The 27,512-nt window shown below is 44.9% G+C and overlaps 1 protein-coding gene across 4 annotated transcripts in view; it reads right to left on the bottom strand.

Annotated features, from left to right (window-relative positions):
* unm_sa1614 (un-named sa1614) overlaps window positions 1–18,203 on the bottom strand; it is a 93,133-nt gene extending 74,930 nt beyond the window's left edge. For all 4 annotated transcript variants that reach the window (XM_045223963.1, XM_045223964.1, XM_045223966.1 and 1 more), the window contains exon 1: window positions 17,897–18,203. In XM_045223963.1, the coding sequence (XP_045079898.1) occupies window positions 17,897–18,022 (126 nt within the window). In that variant the 5' untranslated portion in view covers window positions 18,023–18,203. The remainder of the gene's footprint in view (window positions 1–17,896) is intronic.
* Window positions 18,204–27,512: the final 9,309 nt, after the last annotated feature.

Below are 27,512 nucleotides of genomic sequence, written 5' to 3'. Positions count from 1 at the left end.
GGCAGGCATTTCAAGTCTTTGAAACGAGGATCCAAAACTGTAGCAATCTGGAGCCATGCATTGTTGAGCTGTTCTTGACGGGATGCTAGGTCCTCCTTGAACTTGGTCTTGAATCTCACCACATATGCAGGGTCCTCATCACAGGCTTCCATCTTGAGACGCAAGTGGCAGAGAGAAGGTAGTACCACAGAACAGGAGACATAGGCCTCTCCACCCAGGAGCTCAGTTACATACCTACGCACACAAACACACACATGCACACAGAGACAGTGTATTATTAGAACAGTGGTTATCAACATATTATTATTATTATTATTATTATCATCATCATTATTTTTTACATAGATACATGTTATTGATATTTGACTTGGTTTAATTCATTCCAGAAAATAATCAAAGCGATGTTATTTGATAAGTTACAGACTGATTTACCTGCATGGCTCTAGAAGTGTCTCCAGCCTCTGCAGTTTATCCCACTCTGCTGCGGTCGGCAAAACGAGTTTGTGCTCCTGATTGTCCAGGGCTGCGATGACAGAATCTGACGGCCCAGCAAACGCATGTTTGGCGTTGACATGGTACTTCAAGCTTGAACAGCTCCGGTGAAATTGAAACTCCTTCTTACAAATCTTGCAAATAACCTTGTACTTGTTAACTGTACCATCATCATTCTTTTTATATTTGAATCCGTCAATAGGCCCACTTTGCTCACCTTGCTCCATCTCGCCTCTAGCTCCCAACCACTTTCCTGACCTGAATAATTTGTCACACTGCGCATGCGTGAAATGCGTTAAAAAAATTGACGTAATTAACAGCAAACAACTAATTAACGTCGTTAACGCGCTATTTTTGACAGCCCTAATATATATATATATATATATATATATATATATATATATATATATATATATATATATATACATACATACACACACACACACACACACACACACACACACACACACACACTACCAGTCAAAAGTTTGAACATACCTACACATTCCACCTACACATCAAAACTATGAAATAACACATATGGAATCACGTAGTAACCAAAAAAAGTGTTAAACAAATCAAAATACATTTTATATTTGAGATTCTTCAAATAGCCACACTTTGCCTTGATGACAGCATTGCACACTCTTGGCATTCTGTTCTTCGGGACCTTCAATGCTGCAGAAATGTTTTGGTACCCTTTCCCCAGATCTATGCCTCGACACAATCCTGTCTCGGAGCTCTACAGACAATTCCTTCGACCTCATGGCTTGGTTTTTGCTCTGACATGCACTGTCAACTGTGGGACCTTATATAGACAGGTGTGTGCGCCTTTCCAAATCATGTCCAATCAATTTATTTTACCACAGGTGGACTCCAAGCAAGTTGTAGAAACATCTCAAGGATGATCAATGGAAACAGGATGCACCGGAGTTCAATTTCGAGTTTCATAGTAAAGGGTTTGAATACTTATGTAGTATTAGCTTAATTGATCAGAAATCTAATTATATTCAACAAAATAATGTTGCAGGAATGCTAATCTTATCTGTTTCTAACAACAGAAACGATTTCAGAACAATCTGAGATGGTGGGTGTCATGGCTTGCTGAAATGACATGGAACGACACTCATTATACCTAGCTAGGTAACAACCTGTTAACTTGACAGTAGGTCTAGGCAAAGTTGATTGGCACAGGAAGAAAGGAAAAGGGTTTGCTACTCATGAGGCCTAATTATGTAATCTCTTTCTGGTGCTCCTTACATTCTGTTTGGTGTCTAACGTTTTTTTTAATTGGGAGCAGTGTGTGTGTGTGCGTGTGTGTGTGTGTGTGCGTGTGTGTGTGTGTGTGTGTGTGTGTGTGTGTGTGTGTGTGTGTGTGTGTGTGTGTGTGTGTATGAGAGTGACCGACAGAGAGAGTGTGTGAACTGAAGATTACATTTTGTACTGCCACAATGACATGCATTTATATCCTTCCTCCTGCCAAATCACAGGTAGGCCAAATCAGCCATTCTATGCAGTATTCTATTATACAGCCTTTTCTGCTTTGTGTTTCCTTTTTTGCCAAGGAAAATCTGGTATTGTAGTATCGCGATACTGGTATCATGACAATCCTACACTGGAGGCAATTTATGAACGCACCCTACATAACACGTGTCAAACTGATTCCATGGAGGCCCGAGTGTCTGCGGGTTTTCGCTCCATCCTTGTACTTGATTGATGAATTAAGGTCACTAATTAGTAAGGAACTCCCTTCACCTGGTTGTCTAGGTCTTAATTGAAAGGAAAAACCAAAAACCGGCAGACACTCGGCCCTCAGTGGAATAAGTTTGACACCCCTGCTATATAACATGATCAAATAATCCCCCTGATTATGTCATCTGCCAACCCACCATCCAAGCATTCCCCATTTAACCGGGGAAATCAAGGATTAGATGCCCCATACGCTTAAGGCCAGCCAAAACAACAGTCTTCACTGACAATACCTGACAGCCACTTCTGACACATCTATGAGCAGACAAATGGAAATGCTGATCTGGGCTACAGTATATGCACATTAGATCCTGTGTCTATGAAAAAGATTATAAAAAGCATAAAAATAGCCTCTGATTTAGAGTGGAGATTGGATTCTGCAGACATTTTGTAGCGGAATGCCATGCCTGTTCCTGTGAATGAGTTCTATTGTTCCCCAGAGGCGGGCAGGAGGACAGTCCCGTCTTAACGGCATTTGTTTCAATTACTTCGTGACTGCACTAATCTAAAATGACCCAGAATGTCAGTGCAGGAAAGTCATGCTTGAGTTACCCCCTAGTCCCTAAGCTCCCCCTCAGGCAGTGGAAGTGAGAAGTTCTCCACACTTCCTAGGGTTCGGCTTGTCAAATGGTGCCTAAAACATTCAGCCAGGCCATGGAACAAGTTACACTGGTTTTCACTGCCTGGGTAAAATCAATGAGGAAGCCAAGCCCGAAAAAAAAAAGCCATGTTACAACCTGTGTGTTGTGATAATTGCATTGCTTGCTCTATAACCTGTTAGTTCATATGCCTTCAGAAAGTATTCACACCCCTTGCCTTTTTCCACATTTTGTTGTGTTACAGCCTGAATGTAAAATAGATTCCATTTAGTTTTTACAAATTACTAAAAAAGGAAAAGCTGAAATGTCTTGAGTCAATAAGTATTCAACCCCCTTGTTATGGCAAGCCTAAATGACTTCAGGAGTAAATATTTGTCACATAATAAAATGCATGGACTCACTCCCTCTGCAATAATAGTGTTTAACATGATTTTTGAATGACTACCTCATCTCTGTGCCCCACACATATAATTATCTGTAAGGTCACTCAATCGAGCAGTGAATTTCAAACACAGATTCAACCACAAAGACCAGGGAGGTTTTCCAATGCCTAGCAAAGAAGGGCACCTATAGTGGATGAGTAAAAATAAAACAGCAGACAGTGAAAATCCCTTAGAGCATGGTGAAGTTAGGAACTACACTTTGGATGGTGTATCAATACACCCAGTATATGAAGTTGGGGCTTAGGGTTTAGTGAATGATTTGACCCAAATACAATGCCTTTAGTTTTAGAAATATTTAGGACTAACTTATTCCTTGCCACCCATTCCGAGACTAACTGCAACTCTTTGTTAAGTGTTGCAGTTATTTCAGTTGCTGTAGTAGCTGACGTGTATAGTGTTGAATCATCCGCATACATAGACACACTGGCTTTACTCAAAGCCAGTGGCATGTCGTTAGTAAAGATGGAAAAAAAGTAAGGGGCCTAGACAGCTGCCCTCGGGAATTCCTGATTATACCTGGATTACGTTTGAGAGGCTTCCATTAAAGAACATCCTCTGTGTTCTGTTAGACAAGTAACTCTTTATCCACATTATAGCAGGGGGTGTAAAGCCATATCACATACGTTTTTCCAGCAGCAGACTAGGATCGATAATGTCAAAAGTAGCACTGAAGTCTAACAAAACAGCTCCCACAATCTTTTTATCATCAATTTCTCTCAGCCAAATCATCAGTCATTTGTGTAAGTGCTGTGCTTGTAGAATGTCTTTCTCTATAAGCATGCTGAAAGTTTGTTGTCAATTTGTTTACTGTAAAATAGCATTGTATCTGGTCAAACACAATTTTTTCAAATAGTTTACTAAGGGTTGGTAACAGGCTAATTGGTCGGCTATTTGAGACAGTAAAGGGGGCTTTACTATTCGTAGGTAGTGGAGTGACTTTTGCTTCCCTCCAAGCCTTGGAGCACACACATTCTAGTAGGCTTAAATTGAAAATATGGCAAATATGAGTGGCAATATCGTCCGCTATTATCCATCCAAGTTGTCAGACCCCGGTGGCTTGTCATTGTTAATAGACAACAATAATATTTTCACCTCTTCCACACTCAGTTTACAGAATTCAAAATTATAATAATTGTCATTCATAATTTGGTCAGATATACTTGAATGTGTAGTGTCAGCAATTGTTGCTGGCATGTCCTGCCTACGTTTGCTAATCTTGCCAATGAAAAATCATTAAAGTAATTGGCAATATCAGTTGGTTTTGTGATGAATGAGCCATCTGATTCCATGAATGAGTTTGCCTTTTTTCCCAAAATGTCATTTAAGGTGCTCCAAAGCTTTTTACTATCATTCTTTATGTCATTTATCCTTGTTTCATACTGTTGTTTCTTCTTTTTTTTATTCAGTTTAGTCACATGATTTCTCAATTTGCAATACGTTTGCCAAATCGGTTGTGCAGCCAGACTTATTTGCCATTCCTTTTGCCTCATCCCTCTCAACCATACAATTTTTCAATTCCTCATCAATGCAAGGGGATTTAACAGTTTTTACAGTCATTTTCTTAATGGTTGCATGCTTATTAGTACCTGGAATAAACAATTTCATAAATGTGTCAAGTGCAGTGTCTGTTTGCTCCTCATTACACACCACGGACCAACATATATTCTTTACATCAACAACATAGGAATCACTACAAAACCTATTGTATGACCTCTTATACACTATATTAGGCCCAGCCTTTGGAACTTTGATATTCCTAGATATGGCTAATATATTGTGATCACTACATCCAATGGATTTGGATACTGCTTTCAAACAAATCTCTGCAGCATTAGTAAAGATATGATCAATACATGTTTTTCCTGTACTGTTTGTAACTACCCTGGTAGGTTGACTGATAACCTGAACCAGGTTGCAGGCACTGGTTATAGTTTGAAGCGTTCTCTTGAGTGGGCAGCCTGATGAAAGCCAGTCAATATTTAAAATCACCCTGAAAGTATACCTCTCTATTGATATCACATACATTATCAAGCATTTCACACGTTATCCAGATACTGACTGTTAGCACTTGGTGGTCTATAGCAGCTTCCCACCAGAATTGGCTTTAGGTGCAGATGAACCTGTAGCCATATTACTTCAACAGTATTTAACATGAGATCCTCTCTAATCTTCACAGGAACGTGGTTCTGAATATAAACAGCAACACCTTCACCATTGGCATTTCTATACTTTCTGTAAATGTTATAACCTTGTATTGCTACAACTGTATCAAAGGTATCATCTAAGTGAGTTTCAGAGATAGTCAGAATATGAATGTAATCTGTTACTAGCAAATTATTGATTTCATGAACCTTGTTTCTTAAGCTACATATGTTAACGTTGGCTATTTTGAGCACTTTTCTTCTGGGATGCTTACTTGTTTTTATTGCTTTACTGGGAAGCTTAGCAGCAGTAGATGTGCTCATGTTCTTTATGTTAGTGCAGGGTGAGCTGCACACAGTGGGCTTCCTCCTCGGGCACACCGGCTAAGTGCTAATAGTATAAATCTGGTTCTTAGGCACATGATTACTGCAAGCTGGGCTTGGGTCATTGCTAAGTCAATGTCTCAACGCAGCCTTATAATGCTGTGAAATCATTTGGGTTCCTGGATTCTTTGGGTGGATCCCATCCTCCTTATAAAACGTGTTTTGTTTCCAAAAGGTATCGAAATTGTCAATAAAAGTTACACCCATTGAGCTGCAATAATCACGTAGCCTGTTGTGAAGAGCAAGAATCCTGCTAAAGCGTTCAATGCCACGATTCAGAGCGGGCACAGGGCCAGATATGATGGGTTTTTTGTTAATGTCTAGCAGCGAGTCAATCAGCTCTTTAAAATCCAGTTTCAACTGTTCAGAGCTGCCCATCATAATGTCATTAAAACCCACATGGACTACGATAGAATCGATTTCCATGTCCTGACAAGGTACATTCGGGAGCAGCTTAGTAATGTAATTTACTCAAGCTCCGGGATAGGACATTGTTTTTGCACCAGGAACGGTCACATTTCTTACCATGGAGTTGCCCAAAATCACGGCTGGCGAGAAGGATGAGGAAATCCGCCCACTCCCACGCTTCACAGGGTGCAGGCCTCCGACAGATGGAGAAGCCCCGCTCGATCCAGAGCAGGGACGGAAGGTTGCCGACGTCGACTTCGAAATCGTAGTAGTAGGCACTGCGGCCGCAGACACCCCCAGCAACGAAGGTGCAGGAAGATCAGGCTCCAGGATGGCGACACTATTCATTGTTTGTATCCGCTCCGGGCCTCTCGGTGGGAGTGTAGACTGCTTTGCGGGAGGTCGCTGTCTTCGGCTTCCACGGCTCGTGACATGCGACCATCGTTAATTGCCTTTCTCCTCATGATGTGCTCCTTCGACGGCGCTATCAGATGGGGGAGCTCCGGGCAACCCTGGCCAGTCAGATAACGACAAACGAGAAGGCGGAGATGCATCCAACAAGCGTGAACGCCGTCCAGCCACCAGCGCAGAAAATGTCAACATTCCACTCTGCGTTTTCCCCAGTTTCTTACGTAGGCTGGCGACCTGCGTGATCAAGGAAGCTACCTCAAGCCTATAATCCTCGGCAAGTAAACAATTGCTGCATTGGAACTCCGAATGATCCAGTTTGTCCCAAAACAAAGCGTAATAGATACAGCTCCTACAGCGCTGGAACCGTTCATTTAGTTCTCCAGACAAAGAGGGCTCCATTGCAAAACTCATCTGGTACCAACTTTGTTAGCTTGATGGCTAGCAGCTTAGCGTCTCTGTCAAGCAGGCTTAAACCTCTCTCTTAAATGGGATTCCAGGACAAGAAATAGCGGTCCTAGCTGTTAAAAGCTAACCGCATCGTGGAATTCACGCAAAAACAAGTTATGCATTCGTATTTATGAATAGCATTTTTGCTCTAATCAATAAAATAACTTGCGGTAACTCTCCGTGGTTCTACATCAATAGTTGTTTAGTAGTCCAAAAATGTCGGAAACATTAACTTGCTTGACCATGCTGTAGGTCATGTAACTGTTTGTTACATGCAATATGCTTTGTGGACTTCACCGGACAGAGGTTGCTCTGGGGTTTTGTGATGAAACAAAGGTGTGGTTGAATTTATTCTGGCAGTGTCGTCTTATTGTCTCGGCTTTAGGCCTACAGTGCCTTCATAAAGTATTCATACCCCTTGACTTATTCCACATTGAGTGTATACTGCGCATATTCATTATTTATCATTGTTGAGTTACTCCTCTGGTGCCAATCAGATAGGCTATACTGTTGTTTGCTCAATTAAGTTGAGAATTTATAACTAAAAGACAAATTGGTCTTTTCATTGTCTTCTCTTTACAGCAATAACCATTTGCTTTCCAAACTATATTTTTCCTGCGATTTTACTTTGAAATATTGCGATATGCCTGGCTTGGCCTCTACATTTCACAGACAGTCGCAACTCAACAATAATCTGCCCAAAATACCTTTCCATCCAACTGTAGGCAATATGATTTAAAACAAGCCACAACTTATTTATTAACACTAAAGCAGTAATTTTGACTGCTCATTAATTATATTTGTTATATTAATTAAGTCCTAAATACAACACATTGCTGTTGTTAGAATCGTAATATTACAAACAGAACTGGAGCTTTAACCAGTTTTAGGAGGGCATGTCATTATTTGAATGGGTTTCCCCATTGCCCCTCCTCCCGACAGTAGGGCCTGCTCCGCTCATTCTCCCAACATTGGAATGTGCAGTGCCCAGTTGATAATCACGTCGATAATTGCCTCGAAACTGAACATAAACTATACAGAAACAAATTTCACACATATAACAACAGATTAAATCAATGAAAGAGGGAGAACGGGTGTGTTGATGAGCAAGGGGAAGCGAACGATGCATAATTATGTAAATCACCAATTGTGACCTTTCTATTGTATTGGTATATTCTAATTATAATCTCAAAACGGAACGTACCCTATAATCCACCAAATCCAAGCAGTCTTAATAGACTACTCTGGCCTACTTGGAGTGCACAGTGAGAACATGCGTAATTTACAATGCCAAGAATACCAAAACAAATGAAAGCACATGCTGCATTAGTGCTACTACAAGATCTGAATGAAAGCGACTCAGATGGTGGGGAAGAAAGTAATCATGACATCTCTGATGATTATTCTTCTCATTCTGAGCCTCAGCCTAAACCTACAACCCTGAGGACTAAGCACAAATAAGACAGAACAGTATGCACTGAGCAGGTGCCAGCGCCACCACCAAATTAAAGGTGAGACAGAAGAGAGGAAGGGACAGCACCATTTGGGAAAAGATCCACATCAGGTAGCAGGTGAGCGAATGACAGAATGTGGTGTTGAGGCTGGTGGAACCATATGTTGGCAAGGGGAGAAATGTCACCATGGACAATTTCTTCCCTTCACGGTCATTGGCGAACAAGTTGCTTGGAAATAAAACAAGCGTAGTCGGCACCATGAACAAAGCGAGACGGCAGCCCCCTCCCTCTGCGCAAAATAAGGCACCCGCACAGCCGTTGTACTCCACAATGGTGCTGAAGAATGACAACGCAACACTCACACAAATGACTGATGATTGGCTGTGAGAAATTGATGATAAAATGATTGTGGGGGCTGTCTTGTTACACTTCAGTGCAGCTTTTGACATTATTGATCATAGTCTGCTGCTGGAAAAACTTGTGTTACGGATTTACACCCCCTGCTATAATGTGAATAAAGAGTTACTTGTCTAACAGAACACAGAGGGTGTTCTTTAATGGAAGCATCTCAAACATAATCCAGGTTGAATCAGGAATTCCCCAGGGCAGCTGTTTAGGCCCCTTACTTTTTATCTTTACTAACTGTCACGGTTTCGGCCGAGGCGGCTCCTCCTCCTTGTTCGGGCAGGTTTCGCCGGTCGTCGTCTCCGGAGTTCTAGCTGCCACCGCTCGATGTTTCGTGTTTGTTTGGTTTTGTCTGTTAGTCACACCTGTTTTGTGTTAGGTCTCGTTTAGCACCCTATTTAGTTTCCTTGTTGTTAGGTTTGTGTTGTGTGTGATTGTTCGTGTCGTGGTTGCGCTACCTGTTACGGTACGCTATTTTCCGTAGTTTCCTCCTTGTGTTTTAGGAGAGATTTACGCACCTTTGTGTGCGCTTGCATTACGCCTGTGTGCGTCTTTTTGCCTCCGGGCTGTTGTGGATTATTTTTGTGCTAAGTAAAGTCTTGTTGGACTTACCCTCTGCTGCCTGCGCCTGATTCCACACCACACCTATACACAGCAACGTGACAGAATCACACACCACCAGATGGAATCAGCAGGAGCACCCGTCGACCCCATGGAGGAGCGTCTCCTTGGACACGAGCACCGGATCAACCGTATCGGGCACGCCTTGGAGGGCGTCATGGACACCCTTCGTCGATGGGAGACCAGCGGGGTTCCCATAGCCCCACCTATCGCACCATCACCTTCACCACCGGACAACCAGCCCGTCCATCGACCGGAACCCAGTGGGATTCGGCTCTCGCTCCCGAGGGCGTACGACGGCACCGCTGCCGGGTGTCAGGGGTTCCTCCTACAAGTGGAGCTCTACATTGCCACCATACACCCGGCGCCCTCGGGATACGAGGCGTGTCCGCCCTCATCTCCTGTCTCACCGGCAAGGCGTTGGAGTGGGCCAACGCTGAGTGGAGGGGAATAGACGCCGCCACCGTCACGTATGCGGAGTTCTCCCGTCGCTTCCGTGCGGTCTTCGACCATCCACCAGAGGGGAGAGCGGCGGGGAAACGTCTATTCCACCTCCGACAGGGGATGAGGAGCGCTCAGGCGTTCGCACTGGAGTTCCGGACTCTAGCAGCTGACGCGGGGTGGAATGAGAGGGCCCTCATAGACCACTTCCGATGTAGCCTCCGGGAGGACGTCCGCAGGGAGTTAGCCTGCAGGGACAGTACACTAACATTTGACCAGCTGGTGGACATGGCCATCAGACTGGACAACCTGCTGGCGACCCGCGGACGTCCCAGGTGGGGGCCTCCCATTCCACCCTCCAGCGCCTCCGAGCAGTGTCCGATGGAGCTTGGAGGTGCTGGCGCTAGAGGGAGAGGAGGTAGGAGCCCGAGGGGGGCAGTCTCCTGCACCAAGTGTGGGCGCGGAGGGCACACCGCGGCTAGGTGCTGGGGAGGGTCCCCTGGTGAGGGAGAGAGCCGGTCGTACAGTGGGGAGTCCACCCAGGTGAGTAGGCGCCCTACTTACCCAGAGCTTTCTGTCGTGCACATTACCTTACCTGTTTGTTTCCCACAGGTTGCACCTCGGTCCCAGCATAAGGCGCTAGTCGATTCAGGCGCAGCTGGGAATTTTGTAGACCGGAGATTCTGTATTAAGTTAGGGATTCCCCTCCTTCCAGTCGACAAACCCTTTCCTGTACATGCCCTAGATAGTCGTCCGTTAGGATCTGGGTTGATTGGGGAGGTCACAGCGCCACTTAGGATGAGGACGCAGGGGGTCATGAGGAGACGATTCAACTCTATCTGATCGACTCTCCTGCGTATCCGGTGGTACTGGGGCTTCCCTGGTTGATGACCCATGATCCTACTATTTCGTGGCGAGAGAAAGCTCTTAAAGGGTGGTCTGCTCAGTGTGAGGGGTTATGTCTGGGTGTTTCCCGTAGGGGCGACCTCGGTGGAGAGTCCGAACCAGATGTCAGCACTGCACATTCCTCCTGAGTATGAGGATTTGGCGCTCGTGTTCAGTAAGACCAGAGCGGCACAGTTGCCACCTCATAGACAAGGGGATTGTGCGATAGACCTCCAGACAGGAGCAGCGCTTCCGCGGAGCCATGTGTATCCTTTGTCACAGGAGGAGAAAAAGGCAATGGAGACTTACATTGCCGAGTCTCTGAGACAAGGATACATACGGGCCTCCACTTCTCCCGCGTCCTCGAGCTTCTTTTTTGTGAAGAAAAAGGATGGAGGTTTGCGTCCGTGTATTGATTACCGCGGTCTCAATCAGGTGACGGTGAAGTACAGCTATCCACTTCCTCTGATTGGGACTATGACGGAGTCCTTACACGGGGCAAGGTTCTTCACAAAATTGGATCTCCGGAGCGCATATAACTTGGTGCGCATTAGGGAGGGCGATGAGTGGAAGACAGCATTTAGTACTACATCCGGCCATTACGAGTATCTCGTCATGCCATGTGGGTTAATGAATGCTCCATCAGTCTTCCAATCGTTTGTAGACGAACTTTTCCGGGACATGCAGGCGCAGGGAGTAGTGGTGTACATAGATGATATTCTTGTGTACAGTGCTACTCGGGCCGAGCATGTAGCCCTGGTGCGCAGGGTATTGAGGAGACTGTTGGAGCATGACCTGTATGTCAAAGCTGAGAAATGTCTGTTCTTCCAGGAGTCAGTTTCCTTTTTGGGTTACCAGTTGTCTGCATCGGGGGTGAGAATGGAGGTGGACCGTGTGTCCGCCGTGCGTAATTGGCAAACCCCAACTACGGTTAAAGAGGTGCAGCGGTTCTTGGGTTTTGCAATTACTACCGGAGGTTTATCCGGGGTTTTGGACAGGTGGCAGCTCCCATAACGTCTCTGCTGAAGGGGGGTCCGGTGCGCTTGCAGTGGTCAGCTGAGGCGGACAGGGCCTTTGGGAGACTGAAGGACCTGTTTACCTCGGCCCCGGTGTTGGCGCACCCGGATCCCACTTTACCCTTCCAAGTTGAGGTGGACGCGTCTGAGGCCGGTATTGGGGCAGTTCTTTCTCAACGATCCGGTACACCACCTAAGCTCCGCCCCTGTGCTTTTTATTCTAAGAAGCTCAGTCCGGCGGAGCGGAATTATGACGTAGGGGACAGGGAGCTGTTAGCCGTAGTACAGGCCCTAAAGGTGTGGAGGCATTGGCTTGAGGGGGCTCAGCACCCTTTCCTCATTCTGACCGACCATCGTAACCTGGAGTACATTCGGGCAGCTAGGAGGCTGAATCTCGCCAGGCTCGATGGACTATGTTTCTCGCCCGGTTTGTGTTCAAGATCACTTACATCCCTGGGTCCCAGAACGGGAAGGCAGATGCTCTGTCCCGTCGGTATGACACGGAGGAGAGGTGCGTGGAGTCCATTCCCATACTACCGGAGTCTTGTCTGGTGGCACCGGTGGTGTGGGAGGTCGATGCGGAGATCGAGCGGGCGTTACGCACCGAGCCTAGTCCTCCCCAGTGTCCGGTGGGTCGGGTGTACGTCCCGCCGAGGTCCGGGATCGGCTGATTTATTGGGCTCACACGTCCCCCTCCTCTGGACATCCGGGTATTGGCCGGACGGTGCACTGCCTTAGTACGAAGTACTGGTGGCCAACGTTAGCCAGGGATGTGAGGGTTTATGTCTCCTCCTGCTCAGTATGTGCCCAGTGTAAGGCGCCCAGACACTTGCCCAGGGGTAAATTACAGCCCCTGCCCGTTCCACAACGACCCTGGTCTCACCTCTCGGTGGATTTTGTTACCGATCTTCCCTCCTCCCAGGGGAATACCACCATCCTGGTCGTTGTGGATCGGTTCTCGAAGGCCTGTCGTCTCCTTCCCCTGCCGGGTCTTCCTACGGCCCTACAGACCGCTGAGGCTCTATTTACTCACGTCTTCCGGCATTACGGGGTGCCCGAGGATATAGTGTCCGATCGAGGCCCCCAGTTTACCTCCAGAGTCTGGAGAGCATTTATGGAACGCTTTGGGGGTCTCGGTGAGCCTTACCTCGGGTTACCACCCGGAGAGTAATGGGCAGGTTGAACGAGTCAACCAGGATGTGGGTAGGTTTCTGAGGTCATATTGTCAGGGCCGGCCGGAGGAGTGGGCGAGATATGTGCCCTGGGCCGAGATGGCACAGAACTCTCTCCGCCACTCCTCCACCCAACTAACCCCTTTTCAGTGTGTATTAGGGTACCAGCCGGTTCTGGCACCATGGCATGAGAGCCAGATCGAGGCCCCCGCTGTGGATGAGTGGGTGCGGCGCTCGGAGGAGACGTGGGACGCTGCACACGTCCATCTGCAGCGTGCCATACGTCGACAGAAGACGAGTGCCGACCTACACCGCAGTGAGGGGCCAGTGTACGCACCTGGAGATCGAGTCTGGCTCTCAACCAGAAACCTGCCCCTCCGCCTGCCCTGCCGGAAGCTGGGTCGGCGGTTTGTGGGGCCTTTTAAAGTCCTGAGGAGATTGAACGAGGTGTGTTACAGGTTAGAACTACCTATTGATTACAAGAATATTAACCCCTCGTTCCATGTGTCTCTCCTCAGGCCGGTGGTAGCTGGTCCACTCCAGGACTTTGAGATTGAGGAGACTCCTCCGCCCCGTTGGACATCGAGGGGGCTCCGGCGTACACGGTTCGGACCATCCTGGATTCGAGACGCCGGATGGGGGGTCTCCAATATCTCGTGGAGTGGGAGGGGTACGGTCCGGAGGAGCGGTGCTGGGTGCCAAGGAGGGACATTCTGGATTCGTCCCTGATGACCGAATTCCATCGTGGTCATCCTGCGCGCCCTGCTCCGCGTCCCCCTGGTCGTCCCCGAGGCCGGAGGCGGCGCGCGGCTGGAGTCAGGGGGGGGGGTACTGTCACGGTTTCGGCCGAGGCGGCTCCTCCTCCTTGTTCGGGCAGGTTTCGCCGGTCGTCGTCTCCGGAGTTCTAGCTGCCACCGCTCGATGTTTCGTGTTTGTTTGGTTTTGTCTGTTAGTCACACCTGTTTTGTGTTAGGTCTCGTTTAGCACCCTATTTAGTTTCCTTGTTGTTAGGTTTGTGTTGTGTGTGATTGTTCGTGTCGTGGTTGCGCTACCTGTTACGGTACGCTATTTTCCGTAGTTTCCTCCTTGTGTTTTAGGAGAGATTTACGCACCTTTGTGTGCGCTTGCATTACGCCTGTGTGCGTCTTTTTGCCTCCGGGCTGTTGTGGATTATTTTTGTGCTAAGTAAAGTCTTGTTGGACTTACCCTCTGCTGCCTGCGCCTGATTCCACACCACACCTATACACAGCAACGTGACACTAACGACATGCCACTGGCTTTGAGTAAAGCCAGTGTGTCTATGTATGTGGATGACTCAACACTATACACTACTGCAACTGAAATGACTGCAACACCTAACAAAGAGATGCAGTTAGTTCTGGAATGGGTAGCAAGGAATAAGTTAGTCCTAAATATTTCTAAAACTAAAAGCATTGTATTTGGGACAAATCATTCACTAAACCCTAAACCTCAACTACATCTCGTAATGAATAATGTGGAAATTGAGCAAGTTGAGGTGAATAAACTGCTTGGAGTAACCCTGGATTGTAAACTGTCATGGTCAAAACATATTGATACAACATTAGCTAAGCTGGGGAGAAGTCTGTCCATAATAAAGTGTTGCTCTGCCTTCTTAACAACACTATCAACTAGACAGGTCCTACAGGGCGTAGTTTTGTCGCACCTAGACTACTGTTCAGTAATGTGGTCAGGTGCCACAAAGAGGGACTTAAGAAAATTGCAGTTGGCTCAGAACAGGGCAGCACGGCTGCCCTTAAAAGTACACAGAGAGCTAACATTAATAATATGCATGTCAATCTCTCATGGCTCAAAGTGGAAGAGAGATTGACTTCATCACAACTTGTATTTGTGAGAGGTATTGACATGTTGAATGCACCAAGCTGTCTGTCTGAACTACTGGCACACAGCTCGGATACCCATGCATACCCCACAAGACATGTAACCAGAGGTCTCTTCACAGTCCCCAAGTCCAGAACAGACTATGGGAGGCGCACAGTACTACATGGAACTCTATTCCACATCAGGTAACTGATGCAAGCAGTAGAATCAGATTTAAAAAACAGGTTGGGGTGGATGTTTTGGATCAGATGGCACGGCTGTACTCTGTGAAAGGAAACACCCGCAGCTGGCCTGTTGCTGCGTTCTACAACATGCTTGACTAGGGTGCTATCAACGCACACGTGTTGTTCAAGCACTGCATGAACAACACCATGCCCAGGAGAGACTTCATCATGAGTCTGGCATAAGTGCTACGTGAGAGACATGAGGGCCAAGGCAGCAGCAAAGATTCCACACAAGCCTTTGCGCAAGTCAAATTGCACACAGCTCCCGGGGAGGTGACAGTGCCAGGTGGCCAGATTACCAAAGAACAGAACCCAAGACACCTGTGTCGCCTGCAAGCAACGTTTTTGTGGGAAGTGTGTCAAGCAAGTGAAAGTGGCGAAGATATGTGTGGAGTTAGGCCAAGGGATAACGGCTAAATTAAATCCAACTCATGCCACTGCGTGAAAACGCACCCCTGTAAGCACGAGCTGACAATAATTAACTATTTTTGACTGCTGTCATATTGACACATTAATTATAATGCCATTATTGCTTTTGTGCTGATGTTCACTATTTATCAAGCACACTTGGTGCTTATGATGTTTAGGCTACCGTTTTCATCATTTGACCACACGTTTTGCTGACCGTACGTCTTTGTGGTTGGGGTATTTTGTAAAAAATCTTTATTAAAAGAAACTGTTACCATGTTCCAACACATATGGTTTCTGTTTCATAGTTGTAACAAAGGCATGCCACGAATAAAATTGATTTAACAGTTGAATTTGTGTTTTTACATATAGCCTACAGTAAAAAACTAATGAAAATGCAATTTTGTTATTTAAAATGAAAAAAAACAAATATCTTAATGTTACCTAACACCTTCATGAACAGAACCAAATAATTATTTTAGAGATAGTGTATATAAAATGTAGTAATTACACTGTTAGAATGTTGCAGTCAGAATGACTGCTCATTAGCTTGAAGGGGGGGTCCCTCGAGGCCCAGCGGTACTAATGTTAAAAGAAGCTAATAATCCTCTATGGCCACATCATGCTTTAGTAGACTATTTAGAATTATTTTATTTCTGTATAGACAAGAGTAGGCTAATTAGGCTATATCATTTTAGCAATTTAATTCAATTTACATTAGGAAAATCTTAACTTCCCCTAGCCTTATGGACACGCTGCCCATGCTTGCCTATTGAAAACGTAACTGCACGTTGCCTCCATTCGTTATTCGAGTACAGGCTACAGACAGCGTTTTTTATTGTGGGCCATTCTAAATCAAAAATAATTCCACCCATAACAAACCCATTGTTAAAAACATTACCTCTGGGGCCTCCCGAGTGGTGCAGCGGTCTAAGACACTGCATTACAGTGCTTGAGGCTTCACTACAGACCCGGGATCCCACAATTGGCCCAGCGTCGTCCGTGTTAGGGGAGGGTTTGGCCGGCCGGGATGTCCTTGTCCCATCACGCTCTAGCGACTCCTTGTGGTGGGCCGGGTGCCTGCAAGCTGACCTCGGTCGCCAGTTGTACAGTGTTTCCTCCGACACATTGGTACGGCTGGCTTCCGTGTTAAGCGAGCAGTGTGTCAAGAAGCAGTGTGGCTTGGCAGGGTCGTGTTTCGGAGGACACATGGCTCTCGACCTTCACCTCTCCCGAATCCATATGGGTGTTGCAGCGATGGGACAAGACTAACTACCAATTGGATATCACGAAATTGGGACGAAAAAGGGGTAAAAAACATTCCTCTGATGTATATGGGATGGCAAATACAGCATAGCCTAATCTCTGAGCTGGTCACAAACAGCTGTCCAGCATTTATGATCATCGACTAATCATGGATAGATATACAGTAAGCCTAAACTAAATAACTGTTTTATGATGGTTTAAGCATCTTAATCTTTAAAATAACTGCCAGATATTGTTTTAAAAAACAGCTATATGGGCCTTAATAGCCTTCTATTATGATAACTAGCTTGAATCAAAATCATAAAAACTGCAGTAGTGTTGATGACTATTATAAAAATCACTTTATTGAATTGATATCTAGGCTAGATAAATGGACTTGACAAAGTTGTGTTGTCATTTTTCAATGCCATAGGCGTATTTGCCTAAATGGTTAATTTCACCACTTTCCTAATGAATCGACTGAGCTACAGCAGTCTATTTACTGTTGAGTATAGTGGTAGAATTACGTCGTCGGTCCCACAATAAAAGCAGTGGCAATGGTTTCAATGGCAACATAAATAGGACGTTTTGCTTGTACACCATCATATAATAGTAGTGGTTAGTATTATGGTTATTGATATGGAATACATTTGAATGTTTTTCCTCGCGTTCCATATAATGACCACGAGCGCCACAAGGAATCATTTGATAAACAAAGGACATCACCACATGTAGATGTTTTTACGCATATTGGTGATCTCTGATGCAACATTGAGCCTTTCATGAGAAAAGCCATGCGAATGCATTGTTGAATTAAATTAATCCATGAACAAACGAGAAAAAAGATGCGGCCGACACAAAGAAAGCCGTCAGGCGCTTTGTCTACTACCCCAGTCCATAGATTGAGCGATAGTTGGTTGATGCCTGAATTGCATAGCACACCTTTGTACTGTGCACGTTACGTTATCCTGGCAAGCCTCCCAAAAAGTCCCATTACTGTAGTCGTTTCTGTATCGAAGTGGCATGAAAAGAGTGTTTCTCAACTGATAACAGATTATGATAGCCATAATGTAAAGAAACAATTAACTTACCTCTTCGATGTTGTTTACAGCGTTTCTACAACTTGACATTTTGGTGGTGAAGGACGAGGTTGTTGGAGAGCTATAGTCCTCCAAGGTCTCGGCGATAAACCCATCGACAGAGATAAACTCTGGCATTTTGATCTTAAAAAGAGCACGGAATTTAATCAAAAAATGTACTTGAATTCACAACGTGATAGCCTAAACATGCGCCGTTTATTAGGCTAAGTAAGTAATGTTAATGTTTATCCTTTCGACAACCCATCTGAAATCCATACAACATTTGAAAGGAGGAAGGAACTGACGCTACACTCCTCTGTGAGAGTGTGTGTGTGTGTGTGTGTGTGTGTGTGCGTGCGTGCGTGCGTGCGTGCGTGCATCATCGTCAGACTCGCATGCCCGAACACGCTCCTTCATGGTTCATTTGTGGTTGTAGGCGCTCAACGGAGTGACTAGCCTACCTTCAATATAGCATTTTTTGAGTGGAGAAAAATTCACCACAAATCACATTGTAATGACCTTGGCCTATATCATAAACACTTTCCCACAATTTCCTTTTTTCAGGCTTCTTTTGTAGACTAATCTTTGCCGTTCATTAGGTATAACTCCATTGATCATAAATCACATGATATCAAGGCAATTTTAAAGGGGAATTTCAACCTGGGGGACCCCTGGGTTTGTTTTGATCATGTCAGAGGGATTTCTAGGTCAATGAAATGTGTTTCACACATAATTAGCCACGAAGAGGGGCTTCACATGTCTTTCAGCAAACATCGGCAGATTCATTGCTAAATATACAAGGTGAGAAAAAAAAGTCCAGTCTCTGAAAGGCTGCAATGGTGCTGAGTGCTCTGGCCTGTCCCTCCCCCAAGGCAGGCATTTTTGAAAGGGAAGCGGACACACAACCAAAAATCCTTTGGGCAAAACTGAAAGAACTGACCAGACCATAATGGCTTCAAATGATTCCTCTCATCAACTGTGGCGTGTATTCATGGAGGCCAAGGGATGCCAGGCTTCCCCAAAAAATGGACAAAGAAAAAACATACAAAATAATGTATCTTTAGTCTCTCTGTGTTTCATACATTTCCTTCAGTTCACAAGAGGCTGAATGCTTCTCACCGGCGAAAGCATCCGAGCGAACAAAACAGCGCCCTTCTGTCTCAGAATGTGTAGCGTATCTATCTGATGCTGTCTGTTCAGAAAGAGTATGACATTGTTGCCACCCGTAGCTTTGCGAGAATTTGGCCTCCCTTGATAAAAAATATATAAAATAATAGCCAATCAGCGTTGCACTAAACTGAGTGAGCTGAGCTGTGAATGGTCCTGGCGCACCAAAAAAAAAAAAGTGTCAAGAGAAGCCAGTTTGGATTAGGCTTCAGACCAATCATATCACAAGCCAAACGTCATTATTGACAGAAAAAAACTTGAACTGTTGCATCTCGTTGTGTGTTGTGGCTAGCTAGCTAGCTAAAATCGTCCCTTTCCTAAATTAACCATTGATGGAGATAGGGATTTGAACTTGTGGTATTTCTTAATTCTCCGTACTGGCCAATGATTATAACCGCGATTCTGATCCAACCATAAATTCATACATTGTGCCCCTGGCCTGAGAGGATTGAAGTTCAACATGTAGCTAGATGTAGTATGCTAATGTTAACTAGCTGGCCTGGCATTGCCCATGAAAGGAAGTTAGGCTAGTGAGCAAGTATTTTAGCCAGTTAGCCTAGGACAACAAAAACTAAAAGCATGTACTGTATGACAGAGTCCTAGACCGTTTAGTCAACATAAAAGATGAGGATGGCATTGGCATTTCTCTACAAGTAGGGTAGGTCAACATGTTTCTTCTACTTGCACGCATGCTCGCACACACACCACACAGAGAGAAATCAGTACCATGGACAGCCACATCATATTTACCTTACGTTGATTGGACTAAATCATTTTTGGTATATTTTAGTTGTCACTGTATTAGACTAAGCATAGGTGATTCGATGAAGTTGAAATGTTGAAGTTGGAATGGTGCTGGAATAGTGGAGGCAGCTCCTGTTTTCTTTGCGACTTGCGGTAAATCAATATTTGTTTAGTAGTCCAAAAATTTTGGAAACATTACCTTGCTTGACTATCCTTAGGTCATATAACTGTTTGTTACATGCAATATGTTTTGTGGACCTCACTGAACAGATGTTGCTCTCCGGTTTTGTAATGAAACAAAAGTGTGGTTGAATCTATTCTGCCACTGTGTCTTCTTATTGTCTCGGCCTTAGGCCTATATATCACGGTGTCAATGCATATGAACTAACAGGTTATAGAGCAAACAACACAATTATCTTTTTATTTTGCCCACGCACCGCTACTGCTCATCAACTCGAATTTGACGATGAAGCATTTTTTGATTTTCTATTAGCTACATGGTGACCTTCATCCATACATGTTTCAACCAGAATATAGCGAAAAGGAAGCTCAGCTACAGCCGATGACAGCACCAGGAGGGCAGGTGAAAAATACGGTGGCTAAGTAAGTTATTTTTCATGCAAGCCAGATAGCTAGCTACCTAGCTAACTTTAGTTTGTCTACTGAAACCCATATTATGTATTGCTGGTTAACATACTACTCTGTTACAGTGGGGGAAATCTAATTATTTTTCAGTTTGCTAACTTAGGTAGCTAGCTAAGTTATCTAAACAACTACCGGTAGCCATAACTATTACTAAAAAGATAAGTGGTTTTACAATTGGAGATCTATTGTATATATAGTATAGATATGTAGATATGGCTACTAAACAGCAAGCTACAACGTTACAACCAGCCACCTAATGCTAGTTTTACCAGCAAACGTTAGCACGTGAATGGAGTTGGCTAGCTAATTAGCCTGGCGCTAACTTGGTATGCGCTACACCTGTCATTTGTAACTTGTTAGCACGATACACCCTATGGCGTACAATACTTATTTTTCTCCATGAAGCAATCCAACAATGTGTATGCTGCCATTTTGTCTATTTCAAGTCTTCTCTCATTGGTCGAGACAGGTGTCTGTCATAATGACATGCGGCACTTTCGGGTGGACACTCACGTGTCTCGATCAATGAGAGAAGATTTGAAATAGACAAGATGGCGGCATACACATTGTTGGATTACTTCCAGTAATGGATACCAAAAATATTTGGTTAAATCACATTATCTTGTGTAGCAATCTGTAGCTACAGTTCTCCGCACTTTACTACACCTGAGACACTCAGACAAATTGAACTATACTACACTTTTCATGCTGTATTTTTTGTACTTTTACCCCTTTTTCTCCCCTATGGACTCGGGAGAAGCGAAGGTCGAGAGCCATGCGTCCTCCGAAACACGACCCTGCCAAGCCGCACTGCTTCCTGACACACTGCTCGCTTAACCCGGAAGCCAGCCTCACCAATGTGTCGGAGGAAACACTGTCCAGCTGGCGACTGAAGTCAGCTTGCAGGCGCCCGGCCCGCCACAAGGAGTCGCTAGAGCGCGATGGGACAAGGAAATCCCGGCCGGCCAAACCCTCCCCTAACCCAGACGACGCTGGGCCAATTGTGTGCCGCCTCATGGGTCTCCTGGTCACGGCCGGCTGTCACACAGCCTGGGATCGAACCCAGATCTGTTGTGCCTTAGACCGCTGCACCACTCGGGAGGCCCCATACTGTATATTTTTTATGTTACTTTTACCATTTAACATTGTTGTTGAATACCCAGTTCTCCTTTTGAGTTAGCATTAAATAGTGTACACTCCCCTGTATTTTAGAATTTGAAAAATAAACATTATTTGGATATACTGTATCTGAATGTCTAACATCTGTTCAATTCTACAGAACCCTGTATAGCTTACTGTATATAAATATATTCTGTGAATCCATAAAGGAAAACAAATTTAGAAGATTGATAGAAAATATCCATGTTTATTTTATGGTGTAGCACTCGTAGACCTTCTTAACCACCAACTGGACCTCTTGCAGAAGATTTGCTGGTAATGCATGTCTCCTGGAACGACATGGTTGTGGTGTTAGCATTTTACACTTTTTATGGAAGGGCAACACGCCTTTGTTGGTAAAGGTGTTAACCGAATGAACCATACTGTAACGGTTTAGAAACAGGCTAGTGTATTGTTTAGGGACAATGAGGGATATTGGGAGCTGCTTTTGAGAGGAAAGCTCAGTCAACAAAGTGAATGGGCTGAGGGCCTGCAGAAGGTGTGAAAAGTCATAGGAGGTCAGTTCTTACACAGTATGTATTGTTGTGTATGGGAGATTGAGGAGAAATGGCACCTCTCAATCGTTCTCATACACAATACTTTTATCGCAAAAACCAACCCTGCACAACCAAAACCCCTTTCCTCATCTCAAATAGCTGTCTGTAAACATCCCCCAGCCCATTGACTTTGACAGATCATTCTTGTCAATAGTAGCCCTTGGCAGGGGATTTTTGTAGACATGTCTTTGTATTGTGTTTTGAGAATCTGCAGAGAGAAGAATGAGGTGGTTGTGTCATTACTGTTGTAGTCTTGATTGTATACCTTTCAGTGTCCCTTGCAGGTTTCTGTCCAACAATCTTGGTGTGCTCCATAACCGCAAGGTGTGTCCGCTCCCTCATGCTCGTGTACCCAGAATGCTGCCGCTTTGGGGTATTTTTCAGCAGGGCGCTGTGGAAGGACTCCAAATAACCTGAGTTTTACAAAGAGAAAAAGGTAAAAAGAGAAAAGGGGTAGACTAAATTGATTACATGGTCTGGAAATTAGTCTGTGGTCCTCCGACTACCTCTAACCCAGGGGTGTCAAACGTACGGCCCGCGGGCCGGATCAGGCCCGCAAACGGGTTTAATCCGGCCCGCGAGATGATTTAGAAAAAAAAAAAAAATTTTTTTTTTTTTTTTTTTTTTTAAGTATAAAAATGCGCTGCAATTTTTCAATAAAATAAACTGCTGTTCCAATTGCGTCCACTGGATGGCGCAATAGCAATTGTGTTAAGCAAGCAAACTGTTTATACCGGGGCAGAGCAAGTAGGTCAAGCACGTGCAGCCAATGAGCTACTTTGTTTTGCCCGCGATATTTATTACGGCTTCTACTTTTAACATTATGTGCTTTGGCACCCTCATTGCCCCAATATGTCTCTGTCAAAAAAGAGAAAAGTGGACGCAGAGTGCAGAGTGTTCCAAGAAAAATGGTCATCCTATTTAATCACGGAATTGAATGGGAAAGCTGCATGTTTGGTGTGTTCAGAGCATGTTGCAGTGCTGAAAGAATATAACCTTCGTCGCCACTATGTGAGTCTTCATGCTGACAAATATGACAACTTTCAAGGACAGCGGAGATGAGAGAAGGTGAATGAACTGTTGGCGGGTCTGAAGAAACAGCAGTCTGTGTTTACTCACAGCCGAGACATCAGTGACGCTGCAGTGAAAGCTAGCTACCTCATTGCTAATGAAATCGCAGTGGCTTCAAAACCATTTAGTGAGGGTGAATTTGTAAAAACATGCATGATGAAGGCAGCGGAGATTGTGTGCCCTGAAAAGCGGCAGGCTTTTGCAAATATCAGCCTGACAAGAAACACAGTTGCAGACAGGATTTCCGATCTTTCAGTGGATTTGGACAGCCAGTTGAAGCAAAAAGTAAAGTCATTTATTGCGTTTTCGGTTGCAATTGATGAAAGCACGGACATTACAGATGTTGCACAACTGGCCATTTTTTCATCCGCGGAGTTGATGACACATTGACCGTCACCGAGGAGTTCGTGGAGTTGGTGCCGATGACAGATCGGAGCTGGACAGGGTCGGAGTGGACTGGTCCCGCGCTGTCAGCCTGGCTACAGATGGTGCGCCCTCAATGATCGGGAAAAAAGCAGGCGTTGTGACAAAGTTCAGAGAGAAAGTGCAATCTGCAAATGGAGGACGTGATTTTTTGACTTTTCACTGTATTTTGCACCAGGAGGCTTTGTGTTGCAAGTCATTAAAGATGGATAACGTCATGAAGGTGGTCATCCAAACTGTTAATTTCATCCGATCCAGAAGCCTGAATCACCGTCAGTTTGACAGCCTTCTCAGAGAGAAAGACCACATCTATGGCCTGCCATACCACACTGAGGTAAGATGGTTAAGCCGAGGTGCTGTGCTGAGGCGTTTCTTTGATTTACGAGAAGAAATTGAACAGTTCATGGAAGAAAAGGGCAAACCAGTGTTAGAATTTCATTCCGCAGAATGGATGCCGGACCTTGCATTTATGGTGGATGTTACAGAGCACCTGAATAACTTGAACAAACAGCTGCAAGGGCGCAACAAAGTTGTCACGCAGTATTATGACAGCATACGTTCTTTCAAGTTGAAGCTGTCATTGTGGGAGACGCAACTTGCCGGTGGTGATGCAGCTCACTTCCCCTGTCTGAAAAATGTGTGCGCGACCCAACATGTGGCAGACATGAAGCGGTTCAAAGATAAAATAACTGGACTGTTACGGGAGTTTGAGCAACGCTTTCAGATGTATGTTTATATGTTTTTATGTTGATGTGCTATTGTTTTTAATTGATTTTATTTTATTTGTATATTTAACCTATTCTTGACTCTGTGGTTCTTGCAATTGTTTGGGGAACAGGATTTCATTATTTTTATCTACATTTCTGCCTGAGAAATGACACCCTGATATAGTTCTGTGATCTGTGATATACTTCTGTGAATCACTGAGGCATTGTGTGTTTGTTTGTTCTTTGTCCTCAGAACTTTCAAATAACTTGAGGTGTTTTATGATTAATAGTGATGTTGTGCTTTTGGACACTGTCCTCAGGCTCCAGCTTTATGTTTATATGTTTTTATGTTGATGTGCTATTGTTTTTAATTGATTTTATTTTATTTGTATATTTAACCTATTCTTGACTCTGTGGTTCTTGCACTTGTTTGGGGAACAGGATTTCATTATTTGTATCTACATTTCTGCCTGAGAAATGACACCCTGATATAGTTCTGTGATCTGTGAAACAGTTCTGTTAATCACTGAGGCATTGTGTGTTTGTGTGTTCTTTTTCTTTAGAATTTTCAAATAAACTTGACGTGTTTTATGATTAATAGTGATGTTGTGCTTGTACTATTTTGGACACACTGTCCTCAGGCTCCAGCTTTATGTTGTATGTTGATTGTATTAAAACAAAGAAAACAATCTGAAGTTGTTGTTTTTAAGTTATATATACCATGATTTTTCCGGTCCGGCCCACTTGGGAATAGATTTTCCTCCATGTGGCCCCTGAGCTAAAATGAGTTTGACACCCCTGCTCTAACCCCATAACACAAACACTACCCAAATCATGTTTATGCCATGCTTACTGTAAATTGAGCTATCTTAGATGTCAGCTTGTAAATTTTTTTGTCAACTTACCCTAAAGAATCCAAGATGGCGTAGTAGTGCAGTCCTGTTTTTGTCGTGTGTCTGTAAATAGCCTGTAAATACCCTGTTTTTTTTGTATTTTTCGTACATATTTCCCTATCAGACTTTTCATCCTTCTACAAAATATACTTTCCTGCAACCCGCCTCACTCAATGTGGAACGGATTCTATTATTGACTTACCTTTTATCTAGAATCTCCAGTTGAAACTAGCTAGCCAGCTAACTAGCTACTTGCTATTAGCCACAGTTAGCGGTATTTCACCCAGAACATTGGATTTTTCTGCCGGAATAATTTAATCACTGGACATTAATCACCGGATCGCAACTAGCTAGCCGCAACCGAATGGATGTTGCTTTTTGGCTAATCACCACTACCCCCGATGCAAGCACCAGTTAGCCTCGAGCTAGCCTAGAGCCAGGCTCATATCCCGGCTATCTACCTCTAGGTCTACCGGACGGGAGTAGCCAGCTAACTAGCTACTTGCTATCAGCTACCGTTAGCGGTTTTTCAACATTGTCCGAGGCCTGCACCACCTACCAGCCAGCTCTAGTCTGGACTATTATTCGGCCAGTCTGCACTGTCTGCACAGCGCGTTATCGACCCAGAACATATCAGTTTTTCTGCCGGAATCACTGAATCACTGGACCTTTAACTCCGGATTCATCGCTACCAGCTAGCTGCAACAAAATGGACGTTGTGGTCTGGCTAATCATCCTGAGCTAGACCCATCTCCCATCTCCCATCTCCCGGCTATCTACCTCTCTGTCAACCGGACGGGACCACCTAGTGTTGACACGGAGCCCCGCCGATCCTACACGACTGGTCTGCCGACGAAATTGTCTGATGTGGTTACAAAAGGCTTCCCGTTACGACGTCGACCACGAAGATTCCATCTGCTAGCCCCGGCCCGCTAGCACACGCTAGCCGTGGCCTCTTGCTCACTAGTGCTTTAGCAGCCCCCGAACTACCTCCGAACTATCCTATTGCTGTTCACCGGACCTTATGATAACTCAGCTATACAGCTGATGTCTGCTGGACTGTTCCTTTTTACGGTACTGCATCCTGTTTATGTTTAGCCTCAGCCCAAACTGTGTCGTCATTACCAGCTGTTGTCTTAGCTCTCTCAAATTACACCTGTGATTGCTTTATGCCTCTCTCCCTTGTCAATATGGTTAGCTTATTGTTGTTTCGGGTTATTTCTAATTGTACTATTTCACTGTAGATCCCCCAGCCCAGCTAAACCTGCCTTAGATAGCTCCTTTGTCCCACCCCCATACACGCGGAGACCGACTCAATTGGTGCCTCCAGTGATGCTATCTCTTTCATTGTTACCCAACGCTTAGGTTTACCTCCACTTTACTCATATCCTTCCATATCCTTGTCTGTACATAATGCCCTGAATCTTTTCTACAACGCCCGGAAATCTGCCCCCTTTACTCTATGTACCCAACGCACTAGAAGACCAGTTCTTAAAGCCTTTAGCCGTATCCTTATTCTAGTCCTCCTCTGTTCCTCTGGTGATGTAGAGGCTAACCCAGGCCCTGCAGCCCTCAGTATCACTCCTACTCCCCAGGCGCTATCATTTGCTGACTTCTGTAATCGCAAAAGTCTTGGTTTCTTGCACGTAAATATCAGAAGTCTACTTCCTAAGTTTGAGTTATTCACTGCGTTAGCACACTCCGCCAACCCTGATGTTCTAGCAGTGTCTGAATCCTGGCTTAGGAAGGCCACCAAAAATTCTGAAATTTCCATCCCCAACTATAACATTTTCCGTCTAGATAGAACTGCCAAAGGGGGGGGGGGGGTAGAAGGATTACTTTATCCTATCCCAAGTATTCCTTAAAGAGGTGGGGTTTCAAATGTCTCCGGTTTCAAATGTCTCCGGAAGGTGGTGAAGGTGGTGAGTGACTCCGCTGTCCTGGCGTCGTGAGGGAGCTTGTTCCACCATTGGGGTGCCAGAGCAGCGAACAGTTTTGACTGGGCTGAGCGGGAACTATGCTTCCGCAGAGGTAGGGGAGCCAGCAGGCCAGAGGCTCCTCTGTCCTCCACTCGTTATCTGTATTAATGGCACCTGTTTGAACTTGTTATCAGTATAAAAGACACCTGTCCACAACCTCAAACAGTCACACTCCAAACTTCACTATGGCCAAGACCAAAGAGCTATCAAAGGACACCAGAAACAAAATTATAGACCTGCACCAGGCTGGGAAGACTGAATCTGCAATAGGTAAGCAGCTTGGT

The sequence above is a fragment of the Coregonus clupeaformis genome, chromosome 12 (assembly GCF_020615455.1).
Source record: "Coregonus clupeaformis isolate EN_2021a chromosome 12, ASM2061545v1, whole genome shotgun sequence".
NCBI lineage: Eukaryota > Metazoa > Chordata > Actinopteri > Salmoniformes > Salmonidae > Coregonus > Coregonus clupeaformis.
The sequence above is the reverse complement of the archived record's forward strand: the minus strand, read 5'-3'. Positions and strand labels throughout refer to the sequence as shown.